This window comes from Pristiophorus japonicus, chromosome 10, assembly GCF_044704955.1.
Source record: "Pristiophorus japonicus isolate sPriJap1 chromosome 10, sPriJap1.hap1, whole genome shotgun sequence".
NCBI lineage: Eukaryota > Metazoa > Chordata > Chondrichthyes > Pristiophoridae > Pristiophorus > Pristiophorus japonicus.
In genome coordinates, this window is record NC_091986.1 from 153,543,516 (window position 1) to 153,566,159 (window position 22,644).

Below are 22,644 nucleotides of genomic sequence, written 5' to 3' on the forward strand. Positions count from 1 at the left end.
ATGGCATGTTGGCCTTCATAGCAAGGGGATTTGAGTACAGGGGCAGGGAGGTGTTGCTACAGTTGTACAGGGTATTGGTGAGGCCACACCTGGAGTATTGTGTACAGTTTTGGTCTCCTAACCTGAGGAAGGACATTCTTGCTATTGAGGGAGTGCAGCGAAGGTTCACCAGACTGATTCCCGGGATGGCGGGACTGACCTATCAAGAAAGACTGGATCAACTGGGCTTGTATTCACTGGAGTTCAGAAGAATGAGAGGGGACCTCATAGAAACATTTAAAATTCTGACGGGGTTAGACAGGTTAGATGCAGGAAGAATGTTCCCAATGTTGGGGAGGTCCAGAACCAGAGGTCACAGTCTAAGGATAAGGGGTAAGCCATTTAGGACAGAGATGCGGAGGAACTTCTTCACCCAGAGAGTGGTGAACCTGTGGAATTCTCTACCACAGAAAGTTGTTGAGGCCAATTCACTAAATATATTCAAAAAGGAGTTAGATGAGGTCCTTACTACTAGGGGGATCAAGGGGTATGGCGAGAAAGCAGGAATGGGGTACTGAAGTTGAATGTTCAGCCATGAACTCATTGAATGGCGGTGCAGGCTAGAAGGGCCGAATGGCCTACTCCACCTATTTTCTATGTTTCTATCTACATGTCCTGCTACCTTCAGGGATCTGTGCACATGCACTCCAAGGTCCCTCTGTTCCTTTACATTTCTCCGTATCCTACCATTTATTCCCTTGTATTCCCATGTATTCCATTGCCTTGTTAGCCCTCCCCAAATGCATTACCTCACCCTTCTCCAGGTTGAATTCCATTTGACAATTTTCTGCCTACCTGACCAGTCCATTGATATCTTCCTGCAGTCTACAACTATCTTCCTCACTATCAACCACATGACCAATTTTTGTATTATCTGCAAACTTCTTAATCATGCCTCCTACATTGATGTCTTAAGTCACTTATATATACCGCTAAAACCACCTTCCAGTCACAAAAACACTAGTCGACCATTGCTTCCTGCTACTGAGACAGTTTTGGATCCAACTTGCCACTTTTCCTTGGATCCCAGGGAATTTAGATCATTTTTAATGGTTTGACAGTCCTATAAATATTTGTATATTAGTCAGTCTATGTGACACTGCATTTGGGGAGTCACGGTCAGTTGCAGCCTTCAGGTGAAATGGAATTAGAGGGCAGGTAATAACGACACTAGGCACATGTAATCCAGTCCCTATTTTAAAGTCATGTATTCTGTTATTAGCTGTATTTAATAATTTGACTTGATATTTATAGTTAAATAGCAAAACTTGCACCAGTTTAGGAAGCAAAGAAGAAGAGCTGGTTGTTAGGCGTTTCTCTACAGTACAGCCTAAGCAGCTAGGAGATGCAAAACTGAGGTGTGACAGTGCCACCACTGGCGGGTAGGTGTATCTACAATGTGGCACGTTTACATTTGGCAATTTCCATTATAAATTTGAACATAAGAATTTATAAGGGAAAAAGTTGACACAAAAGGTGACAACAGGAAGTGGATAGACATTGAGACTTTTAATATGTTACCAGTCCTGTGGCATTGCACATGGGCGTCAATAGCAAGTGTAGTCTTCAGGTAAAGTGGGGTTCGAGGATATAGGACCAGTGTATGCAGACACAACATCATACATAATGTCCTTATTTTTATATTTCCATTATAAATTCCTAGGTCCACATTTATAATAGAAACAGCTGATGTAAACTGGTCAAGCTATGATCACACCCTCCTGTCAGTGATGATATTGTAGCATAACAAAATTGCATAGGCATTTATAATAGAGAAAGTTGCATGGAATTGCATGCAAACATAAGATTTTAACTAGTCGATCTGCAGTGGCATAGCACAGAAAGTCGGAGAATATTTTTATGTATATCTCTGACATGAAGATATATATATATATTTCATAAACTCCCATATTTGCTTATTTCAGAGGATGATTGGAAGCCTCAGTTGATACCTGTGCCTATCCCCGTGCCAGTCTATATACCAGTGCCTATGCACATGTATTGTAACAACTATCCAGTACCTGTCTCTTTGCCTATTCCGGTAAGTTTATTCTTCAAACATGTAGTCAGCATATTAGAAGGAAACCCCGATAGGTAGTTAAAAAATTAAACTCAGTTTGAGTAAATGAAATCGATAAACTTAACTGTTATTTTTCTTTACCCTTTCCCCCAACTCCCTAAATTTTAACCATTGTCCTCTTTATCCTGATAAGCTTGTTTGTCATAAGATGTGCAACAATTAATGCAATATGTCTGGTGCAGGTACCTGTTCCAGTGTTTCTACCTACTACCCTAGAGAATGCTGAGAAGATAGTTGAAACAATAGAGGATCTAAAGAGGAAGGTCCCTTCAAATCCGATTGAAGCTGACATACTTGCTATGGCTGAGATGATAGCTGAAGCAGAAAGGAATCCTGTATCTATGGAATTTTGTGGTAAGCTTTGGTACTTGCTTGAAAGGGAGAAGGAAATGCTGTTTTCTGTTTTCCCCAAGCGCTGCTGAATAGTAGAAATAAAATTGAAACTGCAGTTTAAATTGAATGCATTACTGGGTGTGCAGTTTTACATTCCACCACTAGAATGCGCCATGAGTTCTAGTGAAGTCTATGTGAATGGATGAATGTATCACATCTACTATCAAAAAAGCACCAATACTGACTAAAGTCAGAAGATTTAAAAAAAACTTGCTTTGCAGCTTGAATATATTACATTTCTCTTCCCTCCCTCACTCAGAAAAATGTGCTTTTTGGAAACACCAAATCATTCATGTTTTTAAAATCTCTCACTGTTTCATGTCTTTGCTTTTAAGAAGTTATAAAATTAATGCAAATGAGGACATTGAAGAGGTAAAAATTAAGTTGAAATTAGCGGAAATTGGAGCAGTAAAATGGAAAAGGAAAGTGGGGGGAAAGACTTGTAGAGACATTGCTAGGAAGAAACCAAGTAAAACAACAGGAGCGACAGTAGTGCTGGATAGTTCGCATGCCAGATACGAGACTCCCTAAGCAAATGCTTTATGCGGAGCTCCTTCATGGTAAATGAGCCAAAGGAGGACAGTTATAAGGACACCCTCAAAGCCTCCCTAGTAAAGTGCAACATCACCACTGACACCTGGGAGACCCTGGCCGAAGACCTCCCGAAGTGGAAAAAGTGCATCTGGGAGGGCGTTGAGCTCTTTCAGTCTCAACGCAAAGAGCGTGAAGAATCCAGGCAGAGGCAGCGGAAGGAGTGCGCGGCAAACCAGCCCCACCGACCCCTTTCCTCAACGAATGTCTGTCCCACCTGTAACAGGGTCTGTGGCTCTCATATCGGACTGTTCCGCCATCAAAGAACTTACTTTGGGAGTGGAAGCAAGTCTTCCTCGATTCCGAGGGACTGCCTATGATGATGATGATGATGATGAGTGCTGGAAATAGCTTGTTTGAGAGGATATTATAAATGGAGTTGTTTATAGAACAGCAGAATGAAAACAGTTTGAGATATTGTTGAGTCAGTACTCAAAAGACATAAGTTTAAGATAGTCAAAAATACAAAATTTAGAGAGTAGGAGTTTTTTTAACGTACAGGATTGTTAAGACCTCTGCCAAAAGTAGTGCTGAAAACCGTCTATAATTAGTTTTAAAAGGAAAATGGCTAAGTTTTCAAAAATGTAAATATTGACAGGTATGGTGCGAGTGCAGGGGATTAGGCCAAAATAGGTAGCTCTTTCAGAGAATTCAAGATGCACTGGGCAGAATGGCCTCTTGTGCTGTAAAATTCTATGACTCCAAGTTGAGTGAAATGAATTGTGAAATAAAAATTGCGTGCAAACAGAATTTTGGAGATGGAAAAGATTGAAGCTGAAATCAGATACATAACCGATTTTAATGAAGCAATAGTAAATGGAACAAAGTGGAAGATAGTTCCAGAAGGTGGTTGCACCACAGACACAGGAAGAAACAGAGGGAAAACATTGGGTGACTGCCTGCAGTGGGTGCAGGGGGAGGAAGAAACGAGAATATACTTGTACTAGATGAGAATGTGGAAACATTGTAGAAAAGGATTTGGTTCTGAAAAAGTTAGCAGAACTCGAGTAGTTAAGTCACTTGATCCAGATGATTTAACCTAGTAAAGAAGGGGGTAGGGATAATCAAAACATAAGAAATGAATTTGTTGACAGAAAGATTAATAAGAAAATAAATGAGATGAACATTTATTACAATCCTATATTAAAAATAAATCCGCATAGGAAGAAGTTGGAAACGGTAGCACAGGTATCGTGGTTAAGTTACGGGTCATCTGGGGGCTGAAATTCAGGGCCGCCAGAAAGCTGGCGGTCCTATCTTTTTCTTGAAGTTTTTTACACCGGGATCGTTGGGGCGGTCTTTCCATTGATTTTCGGCACATAGTATTTATTTTCCCCCGTTGGACCAGAAGTCAGTCATAGTGGGGGTGGAAATGCGGTGGTAAGTGAAGCTAAGGGGTGGAAGTTGGGGTAGGATCGGGACTCCGCCGCTGTCACTCAGCGGTGGTGACATCACAGCACATGTGTGTCTCCATGCTCTCTCCCCTCCATTAAAGGGGAGAGAATCGGGCATTTTTTTTTATCTTCGGCCACTGGGACACCAGGGAGGGTTTCGGCCAGATGATCCATATCGGCCTCCTCCTGAGGTCCCCACCATCACAGAAGCCAGTCTTCAGCCAATTCGATTCACTCTACATGGTATCAAAAAGCGGCTGAGCGCATTAGATACAGCAACGGCTATGGGCCCCAACGACATCCCGGCTGTCATGCTGAAAACTTGTGCTCCAGAATTAGCCGCATCTCTAGCCAAGCTGTTCCAGTACAGCTACAACACTGGTATCTACCTGACAATGTGGAAAACTGCCCAGTTATGTCCTGTCCTAGGACAAATCCAATCCAGCCAATTACCACCCCATCAGACTACTCTCAATCATCAGCAAAGTGATGGAGGGTGTCATCGACAGTGCTATCAAGCGACACTTACTCACCAATAACCTGTTCACCGATGCAAAGTTTGGGTTCCGCCAGAACCACTCGGCTCCAGACCTCATTACAGCCTTGGTCCAAACATGGACAAAAGAGCTGAATTCCAGAGGTGAGGTGAGAGTGACTGCCCTTGACATCAAGGCAGCATTTGACCGAGTCCTAGGAGCCCTAGTAAAACTGAAGTCAGTGGGAATCGGGGGGAAACTCTCCACTGGCTAGATTCATAAGTAGCACAAAGGAAGATGGTTGTGGTGGTCGGAGGTCAATCATCATTGCCCCAGGACATCTCTGCAGGAGTTCCTCAGGGCAGTGTCCTAGGCCCAACCATCTTCAGCTGCTTCATCAATGACCTTCCCTCCATCATAAGGTCAGAAGTGGGGATGTTCGCGGATGATTGCACAGTGTTCAGTTCCATTCGCAACACCTGACGATATTCAGGCTTGGGCAAGTAACATTCATGCCACACAAGTGCCAGGCAGTGACCATCTATAACAAGCAAGAGTCTAACCACTTCAATGGCATTACCATCTCTGAATCCCCCATCATTAACATCCTGGGAGTCACCATTGTCCAGAAACTTAACTTGACCAGCCACATAAATAAACAAGAGCAGGTCAGAGGCTGGGTATTCTTCAGCGAGTGTCTCACCTTGCTCCCCAAAGCCTTTCCACCATCTACAAGGCATGTCAGGAGTGTGATAGAATACTTGCCACTTGCCTGGATGAGTGCAGCTCCAATATCACTCAAGAAGCTCGACACCACCTTCAACATTAAGTCCCTCCACTACCGGCGCACCGTGGCTGCAGTGTATACCATCTACAAGATGCACTGCAGCAACTTGCCAAGGCTTCTTCGGCAACACCTCAAAAAACCCGCAACTTCTACCACCTAGAAGGACAAGGGCAGCAGGCGCAAGAGAACACCATCACCTGCAAGTTCCCCTCCAAGTTACACACTATCCTGACTTGGAAGTATATTGCCGTTCCTTCATTGTTGCTGGGTCAAAATCCTGGAACTCCATCCCTAACAGCACTGTGGGAATACCTTCACCACACGGACTGCAGCGGTTCAAGAAGGTGGCTCACCACCACCTTCTCCATTGCAATTAGGATGGGCAATAAATGCTCCCCTTGCCAGCAACGTCCACATCCCATGATTATTGACCTCTCTGCTCAGAGAAATGGGTTCTTCCTTTCCACTGTATCTAGGCCCCTCATAATTTTATGCACCTCTACAAATGTACCTGGTGGTCCCGGAGGCGCTTTCGATTCCAGTCGGAGGCCGAGATTCGATGTGTAGCGTACAGGAAAAGCATGCATGAAAAAGCTGGAGTCGCGTGGGCCTGGACCACCAATCACTCTGCAGTATTCTCATTGATAATAATGGGAACTCCATTTCTCCGAGTTTCCATTACCATCAATGAGAATAATCCTCAAAAAAAACAGAAACACAACATAAAAACATTTTAAAACACCCCACATATTTAAAATTAATTGATATTAAAGTTAATTAAATGTTTAAGAGAGGAAAACATTTGGGGGATTTTTTTTTAATGTATTTTAATCAGGTTTAAAATAAACTTATCTTAATGGACAGGTTTAAAAATGTGTATTTAAATTTAATTTTTATATTTTAAAACACTTACACTGGTAAAAGTAGGCTATACGCCTGCTTTTACCAGGTGTAAAAGTTTCAAGGACATTCGCAGGGCAAGAGATGGGCAAATAGTCCAATCTCACCAGCGCGAATGTCCTTCCTGCAGGGATAAGGAGGATCTGTCAAGTGAAATCTTGACAGATTGGAAAAGCCGGTTTTCGGCGCGCATGCCGTAAACCGGCTTTTGCGAGGCCTCTCCGGGTCCGTACGTATTCCGTACAGACCCGGTAAGGCTGGGATTTTACCCCCATTGTCAAAGCTAAGGCTGAAAACAACTATGTTTGAGGGTACTTTGGAAAGCAGCTTTTGAAGCTACGAAGAGAATTTTAGAGTTTTAAAAATAACACTGAAGCAAAATGGAATATATTTCAGGTATTCTACAGGATGAAGAAAGAAAGTGTATTTTGTTGAAATGTATCAGTGGTTTCATAATGAGAATAGAAGGAATGTACAAAAAATAAGCAGAAATACTTGATACAAGGAAACAAAAAAGAGGCTTTATAAATAGAGGCATAGAAGCAAGGAAGTTATGGTAAACGTATAGGGGCCCGAAATTGGTCGACATACTGCCCAAAATTGGGAAATTCATCAAAAAATACCGACATACCGTCCGGCGGAAAATTCATCAACGACATACCGCTGGGCGGTATGCATAGTGTCCGCTTGGTACGCATACCGTCCGCCCATGCACACAGCCGACATATTGTCCAAAATTGCAAAATTCATCACTTACCACCGACCGTGCAGACCGTCCTGGAAACGGTGGTTTTAAGTCGAACTTCAGTTGGCGGCATGCATTTTTAGCTGCAAAATAAAAATTTGGTCTCTCACCCCCTCAGTCTCTCTCACTTCCCCCCAAGTCTCTCTCACCTCCCCCCCCCCCCTCCCCCAGTCTCCCTCACCCACCCCCCAGTGTCACTCTCAGCCTCCCCCCGCCCCCCTGCCTCTCTCAGCTCTTCCCCCCCCCCCCCGGTATCTCTCAGCCCCCCCCCCCCCCCCAGTCTCTCTTCCCCTCTCCCCCAGACTCTCTCTCTCTCTCTCCCCCCCCTCAATCTCTCTGTCTCTTCCCCCCCCCAGTCTCTCTCTCTCTCTCTCTCCCCCCCCCCCATCTCTCTCTCTCTCCCCCCCCAAAGTCTCTCTCTCTCTCTCCCCCCCCCCCAGTCGCTCTCTCTCTCTCCCCCCAGTCTCTCTCTCTCCCCCCCAGTCTCTCTCTCTCTCCCCCCAGTCTCTTTCTCTCTCCCCCCAGTCTCTTTCTCTCTCCCCCCAGTCTCTTTCTCTCTCCCCCCAGTCTCTTTCTCTCTCCCCCCAGTCTCTTTCTCTCTCCCCCCAGTCTCTTTCTCTCTCCCCCCAGTCTCTTTCTCTCTCCCCCCAGTCTCTTTCTCTCTCCCCCCAGTCTCTTTCTCTCTCCCCCCAGTCTCTTTCTCTCTCCCCCCAGTCTCTTTCCTCTCCCCCCAGTCTCTTTCTCTCTTCCCCCCAGTCTCTTTCTCACTCCCCCCAGTCTCTTTCTCTCTCCCCCCAGTCTCTTTCTCTCTCCCCCCAGTCTCTTTCTCTCTCCCCCCAGTCTCTTTCTCTCTCCCCCCAGTCTCTTTCTCACTCCCCCCAGTCTCTTTCTCTCTCCCCCCAGTCTCTTTCTCTCTCCCCCCAGTCTCTTTCTCTCTCCCCCAGTCTCTTTCTCTCTCCCCCAGTCTCTTTCTCTCCCCCCCAGTCTCTTTCTCTCCCCCCAGTCTCTTTCTCTCCCCCCCAGTCTCTTTCTCTCTCCCCCCAGTCTCTTTCTCTCCCCCCCAGTCTCTTTCTCTCTCCCCCCAGTCTCTCTCTCTCTCCCCCCAGTCTCACTCTCTCTCCCCCCAGTCTCACTCTCTCTCCCCCCAGTCTCACTCTCTCTCCCCCCAGTCTCTCTCTCTCTCTCCCCCCAGTCTCTCTCTCTCTCTCCCCTCAGTCTCACTCTCTCTCCCCTCAGTCTCTCTCTCTCTCCCCTCAGTCTCTCTCTCTCTCCCCTCAGCCTCTATCTCTCTCTCCCTCAGTCTCTCTCTCTCTCTCCCCTCAGTCTCTCTCTCTCTCCCCCCAGTCTCTCTCTCTCTCTCTCCCCCCAGTCTCTCTCTCCCCCCAGTCACTCTCTCTCCCTTTTCCACCAGTCACTCTCTCTCCCCACTTCCCCCCCCCCCAGTCACTCTCTCTTCCCCCCCCCCCCCAAATCTCTCTTCCCCCCCCCCCCAGTCTCTCTCCCCCTCCCCCCCAGTCTCTCTTCCCCCCCCCCCCCACTCTCTCAGCCCCCCCCCCCGTCTCGCTCAGCTCCCCCCCCCCCCCCCCCCGGTCTCTCTCAGCGCCCCCCCCCCCCCCCCCCCAGTCTCTCTCAGCGCCCCCCCCAGTCTCTCTCTCCCTCCCCCCTGATCTCTCTCCCTCCCCCCTGGTCTCTCTCCCTCCCCCCTGGTCTCTCTCCCTCCCCCCTGGTCTCTCTCCCTCCCCCCTGGTCTCTCTCCCTCCCCCCTGGTCTCTCTCCCTCCCCCCTGGTCTCTCTCCCTCCCCCCTGGTCTCTCTCCCTCCCCCCTGGTCTCTCTCCCTCCCCCCCCCAGTCTCTCTCCCTCTCCCCCCGGTCTCTCTCCCTCCCCCCCCCCGGTCTCTCTCCCTCCCCCCGGTCTCTCTCCCTCCCCCCGGTCTCTCTCCCTCCCCCCGGTCTCTCTCCCTCCCCCCGGTCTCTCTCCCTCCCCCCGGTCTCTCTCCCTCCCCCCGGTCTCTCTCCCTCCCCCCGGTCTCTCTCTCTCCCCATGCAGTCTCTCTCTCTCCCTGCAGTCTCTCTCTCTCCCTGCAGTCTCTCTCTCTCTCCCTGCAGTCTCTCTCTCTCCCTGCAGTCTCTCTCTCTCCCTGCAGTCTCTCTCTCTCCCTGCAGTATCTCTCTCTCCCTGCAGTCTCTCTCTCTCCCCCCAGTCTCTCTCTCCCCCCAGTCTCTCTCTCCCCCCAGTCTCTCTCTCCCCCCAGTCTCTCTCTCCCCCCAGTCTCTCTCTCCCCCCAGTCTCTCTCTCCCCCCAGTCTCTCTCTCCCCCCAGTCTCTCCTTGCATTCTCTCTCTCTCCCCCCCAGTCTCTCTCTCCCCCCAGTCTCTCTCTCCCCCCAGTCTCTCTCTCCCCCCAGTCTCTCTCTCCCCCCAGTCTATCTCCCCCCCCAGTCTCTCTATCTCCCCCCCCAGTCTCTCTATCTCCCCCCCCAGTCTCTCTATCTCCCCCCCCAGTCTCTCTATCTCCCTCCCCCAGTCTCTCTATCTCCCTCCCCCAGTCTCTCTATCTCCCCCCCCAGTCTCTCTATCTCCCCCCCCAGTATCTCTATCTCCCCCCCCCAGTCTCTCTATCTCCCCCCCCAGTCTCTCTATCTCCCCCCCCCAGTCTCTCTATCTCCCCCCCCCAGTCTCTCTATCTCCCCCCCCAGTCTCTCTATCTCCCCTCCCAGTCTCTCTATCTTCCCCCCCCCCCCCAGTCTCTCTATCTCCCCCCCCCCCCCGGTCTCTCTATCTCCCCCCCCCCCAGTCTCTCTATCTCCCACCCCCCAGTCTCTCCCTCTCCCCACCCAGTCTCCCCCCACCCCCAGTCTCTCTCTCCTCCCTCCCCCACCCAGTCTCTCTCTCTTACTGCGGCAACTACAGAGGAATCTCCCTATTATCAGCCAGTGGGAAAGTCGTCGCTAGAGTCCTCCTTGACCGTCTTCTTCCTGTGGCTGAGGAGCTCCTCCAGGAGTCACAGTACAGATTTCGTCCTCTACGGGGCACAACAGATGCGCGACAGCTGCAGGAAAAAAGCAGGGAATAGCACCAGCCCTTATACATGGCCTTCTTCGACCTTACATAGGCCTTTGACGCTGTCAACTGCGAGTGTCTATGGAGCGTCCTCCTCCGTTTCGGACGCTCACAAAGGTTCGTCACCATCCTCCGGCTGCTCCGCAATGACATGCAGGCCATGATCCTTACCAACGGATCCATTACAGACCCAATCCACGTCCGGACCGGAGTCAAACAGGGCTGCATCATCGCTCCAACCCTCTTCTCAATCTTCCTCGCTGCCATGCTCCACCTCACAGTCGACAAGCTCCCTGCTGGAGTGGATCTAAACCACAGAATCAGTGGCAACCTGTTCAAACTTTGCCGTCTCCAGGCCAGGTCTAAGACCATTGCAACCTCTGTCATTGAGCTGCAGTACGCAGACGACGCCTCCTTCTGCGCACATGCAGAGGCTGAACTCCAGGACATAGCCGACGTATTTACTGAGGCATATGAAAGCATGGACCTTACGTGAAACATCCGTAAGACAAAGGTCCTCCACCAGCCTGTCCTCGCTGCACAGCACTGTCCCCCAGTCATCAAGATCCACGGCATGACCCCGGACAAAGTGGACCATTTCTCATACCTCGGGAGCCTCATCAACAAGAGCGGATATTGACAACGAGATTCAACACTGCCTCCAGTGTGCCAGTGCAGCCTTCGGCCGCCTGAGGAAAAGAGTTTTTGAAGACCAGGCCCTTAAAACTGCCGCCAAGCACATGGTCTACAGGACTGTAGTAATACCCGCCCTCCTGTATGGCTCAGAGACGTGGACCATGTACAATAGACACCTCAAGTCTCTGGAGAAATACCACCAACGATGCCTCCGCAAGATCCTACAAATCCCTGGGAGGACAGACGCACCAACATTAGCATCCTCGACCAGGCTAACATCCCCAGCAATGAAGCAATGACCTCACTTGATCAGTTCCGCTGGGCAGGCCACATCGTTTGCATGCCAGACACGAGACTCCCAAAACAAGTGCTCTTCTCGGAACTCCTTCATGGCAAGCGAGCCACAGGTGGGCAGAGGATACGTTACAGGGACACCCTCAAAGTCTCCCTTAAAAAGTGCAACATCCCCACTGACACCTGGGAGTCCCTGGCCAAAGACCGCCCTAAGTGGAGGAAGTGCATCCGGGAGGGCACTGAGCATGCAGAAATCAAGTGCAGGCAGCGCAAAAAGCATGCGGCAAACCAGTTCCACCCACCCTTTCCCTATCTGTCCCACCTGTGACAGGGACTGTGGTTCTCGTAATGGACTGTTCAGCCACCTAAAGATTCATTTTAAGAATACATAGAAAATAGGTGCAGGAGTAGGCCATTCGGTCCTTCTAGCCTGCACCGCCATTCAATGAGTTCATGGCTGAACATGCAACATTCAGTACCCCATTCCTGCTTTCTCACCATACCCCTTGATTCCCCTAGTAGTAAGGACTTCATCTAACTCCTTTTTGAATATATTTAGTGAATTGGCCTCAACAACTTTCTGTGGTAGAGAATTCCACAGGTTCACCACTCTCTGGGTGAAGAAATTCCTCCTCATCTCGGTCCTAAATGGCTTACCCCTTATCCTTAGACTGTGTCCCCTGGTTCTGGACTTCCTCAACATTGGGAACATTCTTCCTGCATCTAACCTGTCTAACCCCGTCAGAATTTTAAAAATGGAAGCAAGTTTACCTCAATTCTGAGGGACAGCCTATGATGATTAAGGAGCTATTTCATAACTCAAGAAAAATATATTCCAGTGAGGAGGGAAGGGTGTAAAAGAAAAGATAGCCATCTGTGGCTAACTAAAGAAGTAAAGGATGGTATCCAATTAAAAACAAGGGCATACAAAGTGGCCAAAACTAGTGGGAGGACAGAAGATTCGGAAGCTTTTAAAAGACAGCAAAGAATGACTAAAAAAGTGATTAAGAAATGGAAGATAGACTATGAAAGTAAACTAGCACGAAATATAAAAGTAAATGTTGGTCCCTTGGAAGAAGAGACCGGGGAATTAGTGATGGGGAACGTGGAGATGGCAGAAACTCTGAACAAATATTTTGTATCAGTCTTTACGGTGGAGGACACTAAAAATATCCCAACAGTGGATAGTTAAGGGGCTATAGGGGGGGAGGAACTTACCACAATCACAATCACTAAGGAGGTGATACTCAGTAAGATAATGGAACTAAAGGCGGATAAATCCCCTGGACCTGATGGCTTGCATCCTAGGGTCTTAAGAGAAGTAGCGGCAGGGATTGTGGATGCAATTGGTTGTAATTTACCAAAATTCTCTGGATTCTGGGGAGGTCCCAGCAGATTGGAAAACTGCAAATGTAATGCTCCTATTTAAAAAAGGAGGCAAACAAAAAGCAGGAAACAATAGACCAGTTAACCTAACATCTGTGGTTGGGAAAATGTTGGAGTCCATTATTAAAGAAGCAGTAGCAGGACATTTGGAAAAGCATAATTCAGTCGGGCAGAGTCAGCATGGATTTATGAAGGGGAAGTCATGTTTGACAAATTTGCTGGAATTCTTTGAGGATGTAGCGAATAGGGTGGATAAAGGGGAACCAGTGGATGTGTATTTCGACTTCCAGAAGGCACTTGACAAGGTGCCACATAAAAGGTTACTGCAGAAGATAAAAACTCATGGGGTTGGGGGTAATATATTAGCATGGATAGAGGATTGGCTAACAGAAAGCAGAGAGTCGGGATAAATGGTTCATTCTTGGGTTGGCAATCAGTAACTAGTGGGGTGCCGCAGGGATCAGTACTGGGACCCCAACTATTTACAATCTATATTAATGACTTGAATGAAGGGACTGAGTGTAATGTAGCCAAGTTTGCTGACAATACAAAGATGGGAGGAAAAGCAATGTGTGAGGAGGACACAAAAAACCTGCAAAAGGACATTGACGGGCTAAGTGAGTGGGCAAATATTTGGCAGATGGAGTATAATGTTGGAAAGTGTGAAGTTATGCACTTTGGCAGCAAAAAATGGAAGAGTAGGTTATTATTTAAATGGAGAAAGATTGCAAAGTGCTGCAGTACAGCGGAACCTGGGGGTCCTGGTGCATGAAACACAAAAGGTTAGTATGCAGGTACAGCAAGTGATCAGAAACGCCAATGGAATCTTGGCCTTTATTGCAAAGGAGATGGTGTATAAAAGCAGGGAAGTCTTGCTACAGTTATACAGGGTATTGATGAGGCCACACTTGGAATACTGTGTGCAGTTTTGGTTTCCATATTTACGAAAGGATATACTTGCTTTGGAGGCAGTTCAGAGAAGGTTCACTAGGTTGATTCCGGAGTTGGAGGGGGGGTTGACTTGTGACAAGATTGGGAATTCAGAAGAATGAGAGGTGGTCTTATCGAAACGTATAAGATTATGAGGAGGCTCGACAAGGTGGATGCAGAGAGGATAATTCCACTCATAGGGGAAACTAAAACTAAGGGGCACAGTCTCAGAATAAGGGGCCGCCCATTTAAAACGGATGAGGAGGAATTTCTTCTCTGAGGGTTGTAAATCTGTGGAATTTGCTGCCTCAGAGCTGTGGAAGCTGGGTCATTGAATAACTTTAAGACAGAGATAGACAGTTTCTTAACCGATAAGGGAATAAGGGGTTATGGAGAGCGGGCAGGGAAGTGGACCTGAGTCCATGATCAGATCAGCCATGATCGTATTAAATGGCGGAGCAGGCTTGAGGGGCCATATGGCCTACTCCTGCTCCTATTTCTTATGTTCTTATAAGAACATAAGAAATAGGAGCAGGAGTTGATCATTCAGCCCATCAAGCCTGCTCTGCCATTCAGTAACAACATGGCTGATCTTCCAACTCAACTCCACTTTCCTGCACTATTCCCGTATCCATTGGTTCCCTTAGTATCCAAAAATTTATCAGTCTCTATCTTGAATATGCTCAGTGACTGAGCATTCACAGCCATCTGGGATAGAGAATTCCAAAGATTCATAACCCTTTGAATGAAGAAATCTCTCCTCATCTCAGTCCTAAATGGCTGCCCCCACATTCTGGGACTTGTGACCCTTTGTTCTAGATTCTATAACCAGGGGAAACATCCTCCCAGCATCTACCCTGTCAAGCCACTTAAGAATTTTATACATTTCAGTGAGATCACCACTCATTCTTCCAAACTCTAGGGAATTTAGGCTTAGTCTTTCCTTATAGGACAATTCCCATCCCATACCAGGAATCAATCCAGTAAACTTTTGTTGCACTCCCTCCTTAGGTAACAAGACCAAAACTGTACACAGTACTTCATGGGTGGCCTCAGCAAGGCCCTATATAATTGCAGTAAGACTTCTTTATTCTTGTACTCCAATCCTTTTGTAATAAAGGCTAACATACCATTTGCTTTTCTAATTGCTTGCTGTACAGGTACATAAAAAGGAAAAGAGTGGCTAAAGTAAATGTTGGTCCCCTCGAGGATGAGTCTGGGGAATTAATAATGGAGAACAGGGAAATACAGAGAAGTTGAACAAATATTCACGGTAGAAGACACTAAAAACATCCCAATAGTGGATAATCAAGGGGCTATAGGAAGGGAGGAACTTAATACAATTACTATCACTAATCAAGTAGTACTCAGTAAAATAATGGGACTAAAGGCGGACAAGTCTCCTGGACCTGATAGTTTACATCCAAGGGTCTTAAGAGAAATGGCTGCAGAGATAGTGGATGCATTGGTTGTAATCTACCAAAATTCCCTGGATTCTGGAGCGGTCCCAGCAGATTGGAAAACCACAAATGTAACACCCTTATTTAAAAAAGGAGGCAGACAAAAAGCAGAAAACTATAGACCAGTTAGCCTAACATCTGTCGTTGGGAAAATGCTGGAGTCCATTATTAAGGAAACAGTAGCGGGACATTTGGAAAAGCATGATTCAATCAAGCAAAGTCAGCATGGTTTTATGAAAGGGAAATCATGTTTGACAAATTTGCTGGAGTTCTTTGAGGATGTAACGAGCAGGGTGGATAAGGGGGAATCAGTGGATGTGGTGTATTTACATTTCCAGAAGGCATTCGTGACAAGATAAAAGTTCACAGGGTTAGGGCTAATATATTAGCATGGTTAGAGGATTGGCTAATTAACAGAAAACAGAGAGTCAGGATAAATGGATCATTTTCTGGTTGGCAAACAGTGATTAGTGGGGTGCCGCAGGGATTGTTGCTGGGTCCTCAAATATTTCTTCATCATCATCATAGGCAGTCCCTCGGAATCGAGGAAGACTTGCTTCCACTCCTGAAGTGAGTTATTTGGTGGCTGAACAGTCCAATACGAGAGCCACAGACACTGTCACAGGTGGGACAGATATTCGGCGAGCGAAGAGGTGTGTGGGACTGGTTTGCCGCACGCTCCTTCCGCTGCCTGCGCATGACCTCTTCACGATCTCGTCGTTGAGATTCAAAGAGCTCAACGCCCTCCCGATACACTTTCTCCACCTAGAGCGGTCTTCGGCCAAGGACTCCCAGGTGTCAGTGATGATGTCGCACTTTGTCAGGGTGGCTTTGAGGGTGTCCTTGTAACGTTTCCGCTGCCCACCTTTGGCTCGTTTGCCATGAAGGAGCTCCGCATAGAGCATTTGTTTAGGGAGTCTCGTGTCTGGCATGTGAACTATGTGACCTGCCCAGCGAAGCTGATCGAGTGTGGTCAATGCTTCAATGCTGGGGATGTTAGCCTGGGCGAGGACACTGATGTTGGTGTGCCTGTCCTCCCAGGGGATTTGCAGGATCTTGCGGAGACATTATTGGTGCTATATCTCCGGCGACTTGGGATGTCTTCTGTACATCGTCCATGCCTCTGATCCATACAGGAGGGCAGATATTACTACAGCCCTGTAGACCATGAGCTTGGTGGTAGAATTGAGGGCCTGGTCTTTGAACACTCTTTTCCTCAGGCAGCTGAAGGCTGCACTGGCGCACTGGAGGCTGTGTTGAATCTCTGCATTAATGTCTGCTCTTGTTGATAAGAGGCTCCTGAGGTATGGGAAATGGTCCACGTTGTCAAGGGCTGCGCCGTGAATCTTGATGACTGAGGGACAGTGCTGTGCGGCGAGCACAGGCTGGTGAAGGACCTTTGTCTTACGGATGTTAAGCGTAAGACCCATGTTTTCATATGCCTCGGTGAATACATCGACTATATCCTGGAGTTCAGCCACAGAATGTGCGCAGACGCAAGCGTCGTCCGCGTACTGCAGCTCAACGACAGAGGTTGGGGTGATCTTGGACCTGGCCTGGAGGCGGCGTAGGTTAAACAGCTCCCCACTGGTTCTGTAGTTTAGTTCCACTCCAGCGGGGAGCTTATTGACTGTGAGATGGAGCATGGCAGCAAGGAAGATTGAGAAGAGGGTTGGAGCGATGACACAGCCCTGTTTGACCCCGGTCCGGACGTGGAATGGGTCTGTAATGGATCCGTTAGTAAGGATCACGACCTGCATGTTGTCGTGGAGCAGGCGAAGGATGTTGACAAACTTTTGGGGGCATCAGAAATGGAGGAGGACGCTCCATCGACCCTCGCCGGTTGACAGTGTCAAAGGCCATGTATATGGACCTCACACCGGCCTGCTTCTATCCAGGGCTGAAATGACCCCGCACGAACCGCTTCTATCCTGAGCCGGAGGGACCCCTGCACCGTGGGTAGGAAACTCTGCTCCAGCGACGCGACCCCTTAATCCTGAGCAGCCCTCAAGTGGCTTTTCTGAGGGCACTGAGGAACCAGACACGCCGCCAAAGGGACTCCGGGGCCGGCATCGAACCGGCCGAAGGAACTCCGGGGCCGGCGCTGACTTACATCTTAAACTCTTAATCAACTTTTAATCAATTTTTTAATTTTTAATCAACTTTTAAACTTTTTAAACAACCTGAGTAACTTTCTAAACAATTTGGAAATATATTAAACTTTTAAGAAACTTTTAAATAACCTTGGAAACTCAACTGTTTACAATTTATATTAATGACTTGGATGAAGGGACCGAGTGTAATGTAGCCAAGTTTGCTGATGATACAAAGATGGGTGGGAAAACAAATTGTGAGGAGGACACAAAAAATCTACAAAGGGATATAGACAAGCTAAGTGAGTGGTCTAAAATTTGGCAGGTGGAGTATAATGTGGGAAAATGTGAGGTTGTCCACTTTGGCTGAAAAAATAGAAAAGCAAATTGTAATTTAAATGGAGAAAAATTGCAAAGTGCTGCAGTACAGGGGGACCTGGGGGTCCTTGTGCATGAAACACAAAAAGTTAGTATGCAAGTACAGCAAGTGATCAGGAAGGCAAATGGAATGTTGGCCTTTATTGCAAGGGGGATAGAGTTTAAAAGCAGAGAAGTCCTGCTACAACTGTACAGGGTATTGGTAAGGCCACACCTTGAGTACTGCGTACAGTTTTGGTATCCGTATTTAAGGAAGGATATACTTGCATTGGAGACTGTTCAAAGAAAGTTCACTAGGTTGATTCCGGAGATGAGAGGGTTGACTTATAAGAACATAGGAAATAGGAACAGAAGTAGGCCATATGGCCCCTCGAGCCTGCTCCACCATTCAATAAGATCATGGCTGATCTGATCATGGACTCAGCTTCACTTCCCCGCCCGCTCCCGATAACCCCTTTTCCCCATATCATTTAAGAAACTGTCTATTTCTGTCTTAAATTTATTCTATGTCCCAGCTTCCACAGCTCTCTGAGGCAGCGAATTCCACAGATTTACAACCCTCTGAGAGAAGAAATTTTTCCTCATCTGTGTTTTAAATGGCAGCCCCTTATTCTAAGATCACGCCCTCTAGTTCTAGTCTCCCCTGTCAGTGGAAACATCCTCTCTGCATCCACCTTGTCAAGCCCCTCATAATATTATACATTACCATAAGATCACCTCTCATTCTTTTGAATTCCAATGAGTAGAGGCCCAATCTACTCAACCAGCTATTTATAATATACATCAATGATCTAGCTGAAGGAATTGAAAGTAACCTGTCCAAGTTTGCAGATGACACTGAACTGTGTGGCGCCGTGAGCTGTGAGGAGGATGCTAAGAGACTGCAGGGTGACTTGGACAGATTAGGTGAGTGGGCAGATGCAATACAATGTGGATAAATGTGAGGTTATCCACTTTGGTGGCAAAAACATGAAGGCAGAATATTATCTGAATGGTGGCAGATTAGGAAAAGGGGAGGTGCAACGAGACCTGGGTGTCATGGTACATCAGTCATTGAAGGTTGGCATGTGGGTGCAGCAGGCGATGAAGAAGGCAAATGGCATGTTGGCCTTCATAGCTAGGGGATTTGAGTATAGGAGCAGGGAGGTCTTTCTGCAGCTGTACAGGGCCTTAATGAGGCCTCAGCTGGAATATTGTGTTCAGTTTTGGTCTCCTAATCTGAGGAAGGACGTTCTTGCTATTGAGGGAGTGCAGCAAAGATTCACCAGACTGATGCCTGGGATGGCAGAACTGACATATGAGGAGAGACTGGATCGACTGGACCTGTATTCATTGGAGTTTAGAAGAAAGAGGGGATCTCATAGAAACATATAAAATTCTGACGGGGCTGGACAGGTTAGATGCAGGAAGAATATTCCCGATGTTGGGGGAGTCCAGAACCAGGGGTCACAGTCTAAGGATAAGGGGTAAGCCATTTAGGACTGAGATGAGGAGAAACTTCTTCACTCAGAGAGTTGTTTACCTGTGGAATTCTCTTCCGCAGAGAGTTGTTGATGCTAGTTCGTTAGATATGTTCAAGAGGGAGTTGGATATGGCCCTTACGGCTAAAGGGATCAAGGGGTATGGAGAGAAGGCAGGCAGGAAAGGGTCCTCAGGTGAATGAACAGCCATGATCTTATTGAATGGTGGTGCAGGCTCGAAGGGCCGAGTGGCCTACTCCTGCACCTATTTTCTATGTTTCTATGTAACCTTTCCTCATAAATCAACACCTTCATCCCCAGAATCAACCTAGTGAACCTTATCTGAACTGCCTCCAAAGCAATTATATCCTTTCGTAAATATGGAAACCAAAACTGCACGCAGTATTCCAGATGTGGCCTCACCGATACCCTGTATAGCTGTAGCAAGACTTCCCTGCTTTTATACTCCATCCCCTTTGCAATAAAGGCCAAGATACCATTGGCCTTCCTGATCACTTGCTGTAGCTGCATAGTATCCTTTTGTGTTTCATGCACAATTACCCCCAGATCCCGCTGTACTGCGGCACTTTGCAATTTTTCTCCATTTAAATAATAACTTGCTCCTCGATTTTTTTTTTTTCCTGCCAAAGTGCATGACCTCACACTTTCCAACATTATACTCTATCTGCCAAATTTTTGCCGACTCACTTAGCCTGTCTATGTCCTTTTGCAGATTTTTTGTGTCCTCCTCACACATTGCTTTTCCTCCCATCTTTGTATCGTCAGCAAACTTGGCTACATTACACCCAGTCCCTTCTTCCAAGTCGTTAATATAGATTGTAAACAGTTGGGGTCCCTGCACTGATCCCTGCGGCACCCCACTAGTTGCTGTTTGCCAACCAGAGAATGAACCATTTATCCCGACTCTCTGCTCTCGGTTAGTTAGCCAATCCTCTATCCATGCTAATATATTACCCCCAACCCCGTAAACTTTTATCTTGTGCAGTAACCTTTTACATGGCACCTTGTCAAATGCCTTCTGGAACTCCAAATACACCACATCCACTGGTTCCCCTTTATCCACCCTGTTTGTTACATCCTCAAAGAATTCCTGAAAATTTGTTAAACATAACTTCCCCTTCATAAATCCATGCTGACTCTGCCTGACCAAATTTAGCTTTTTCAAATGTCCTGTTACTGCTTCTTTAATAATGGACTCCCAACATTTTCCCAACTACAGATGTTAAGCTAACTGGTCTATAGCTTCCTGCTTTTTGTCTGCCTCCTTTTTTAAATAGGGGCGTTACATTTGCAGTTTTCCAATCTGCTGGGACCTCCCCAGAATCGAGGGAATTTTGGTAAATTACAACCAATGCATCCACAATCTCTGCCACTACTTTTCTTAAGACCCTAGGATGCAAGCCATCATATCCAGGGGATTTGTCTGCCTTTAGTCCCATTATCTTACTGAGTACCACCTCCTTAGTGATTGTGAGTGTGGTAAGTTCTTCCCCAGCCCCCCCTCCAACCCCTTGACTATCCACTGTCGGAATATAACAAAATTTGCAGATGACACAAAGATTAATGGGAAAGTGGGTTGTGTAGCGGACACAGAGAGGCTGCAAAGAGATTTAGATAGGTTAAGCGAATGGGCTACGGTTTGGCAGATGGAATACAATGTCGGAAAATGTGAGGTCATCCACCTTGGGGAAAAAAAACAGTAAAAGGGAATATTATTTGAATGGGGAGAAATTACAACATGCTGCGGTGCAGAGGGACCTGGGGGTCCTTGTGCATGAATCCCAAAAAGTTAGTTTGCAGGTGCAGCAGGTAATCAGGAAGGCGAATGGAATGTTGGCCTTAATTGCGAGAGGGATGGAGTACAAAAGCAGGGAGGTCCTGCTGCAACTGTACAGGGTATTGGTGAGGCCGCACCTGGAGTACTGCGTGCAGTTTTGGTCACCTTACTTAAGAAAGGGCATACTATCTTTGGAGGGGGTACAGAGACGATTCACTTGGCTGATTCCAGAGATGAGGGGGTTACCTTATGATGATAGATTGAGTAGACTGGGTCTTTACTCATTGGAGTTCAGAAGGATGAGGGGTGATCTTATAGAAACATTTAAAATAATGAAAGGGATAGACAAGATAGAGGCAGAGAGGTTGTTTCCACTGGTCGGGGAGACTAGAACTAGGGGGCACAGCCTCAAAATACGGGGGAGCCAATTTAAAACTGAGTTGAGAAGGAATTTCTTCTCCCAGAGGGTTGTGAATCTGTGGAATTCTCTGCCCAAGGAAGCAGTTGAGGTTAGCTCATTGAATGTATTCAAATCACAGATAGATAGATTTTTAACCAATAAGGGAATTAAAGGTTATGGGGAGCGGGCGGGTAAGTGGAGCTGAGTCCACGGCCAGATCACCCATGATCTTGTTGAATGGCGGAGCAGGCTAGATAGCCTACTCCTGTTCCTAATTCTTATGTTCTTATGTCCTCTACCGTAAAGACTGATACAAAATATTTGTTCAGAGTTTCTGCCATCTCCATGTTCCCCATTACTAATTCCCCGGTTCGTCCTCTAAGGGACTAACATTTACTTCAGTCACTCTTTTCCTTTTTTATATACCTATAGAAATTCTTGCTATCTGTTTTTATATTTTGTGCTAGTTTACTTTCATAGTCTATCTTCCCTTTCTTAATCATTTTTTTAGTCGTTCTTTGCTGGCTTTTAAAAGCTTCCCAGCCTGCTGTCCTCCCACTAGTTTTAGCCACTTTGTATGCCCTTGTTTTTAATTGGATACCGCCCTTTATTTCTTTAGTTAGCCATGGATGGCTATCTTTTCTTTTACACCCTTTCCTCCTCACTGGAATATATTTTTCTTGAGAGTTGTGAAATATCTCCTTAAATGTACACCACTGTTCATCAACCATCCTACACTTTAATCTATTTTCCCAGTCCACTTTACCCAACTCTGCCCTCATACCTTCATAGTCTAATTTATTTAAGCTTAGTACGCTGGTTAGAGATCCAATCATGCTATCATTACTCATTCCAAGGGTAGGTTAGGCCTGTACACATTGGAGTTCAGAAGAATGAGAGGTGATCTTATTGAAACTTATAAGATAATGAGCGGGCTCGACAAGGTGGATGCAGAGAGGGTATTTCCACTCATAGGGGAAACTAAAACTAGGGGACATAGTCTTAGTATAAGGGGCCACCCATTTAAAACTGAGATGAGGAGAAATTTCTTCCCAGAAGGTTGTAAATGCATGGCATTTTCTGCCCCAGAGAGTTGTGGAGGCTGGGTCATTGAATATATTTAAGGCGGAGATAGACAGATTTTTGAGTGATATGGGAGTAAAGGGTTATGGGGAGTGGGTAGGGAAGAGGAGCTGAGTCCATAATGAGATCCGCCATGATGGTGGATTGAATGGTGGAGCAGGCTCGAGGGACCAAATGGCTGATTCCTGCTCCTATTTCTTATGTTCTTATGTACCTGCAAGTTAACTTTCTGTGATTTGTGTACAGAAATACTTCTGAATAC

At 46.8% G+C, this 22,644-nt stretch overlaps 1 protein-coding gene across 2 annotated transcripts in view; it reads left to right on the forward strand.

Moving 5' to 3' along the window:
- Window positions 1-22,644, forward strand: part of zmym2 (zinc finger, MYM-type 2) — a 172,936-nt gene that overhangs the window by 116,847 nt on the left and 33,445 nt on the right. For both annotated transcript variants that reach the window (XM_070892189.1, XM_070892190.1), the window contains exons 16-17: window positions 1,965-2,080; window positions 2,302-2,473. In XM_070892189.1, the coding sequence (XP_070748290.1) occupies window positions 1,965-2,080; window positions 2,302-2,473 (288 nt within the window). The remainder of the gene's footprint in view (window positions 1-1,964; window positions 2,081-2,301; window positions 2,474-22,644) is intronic.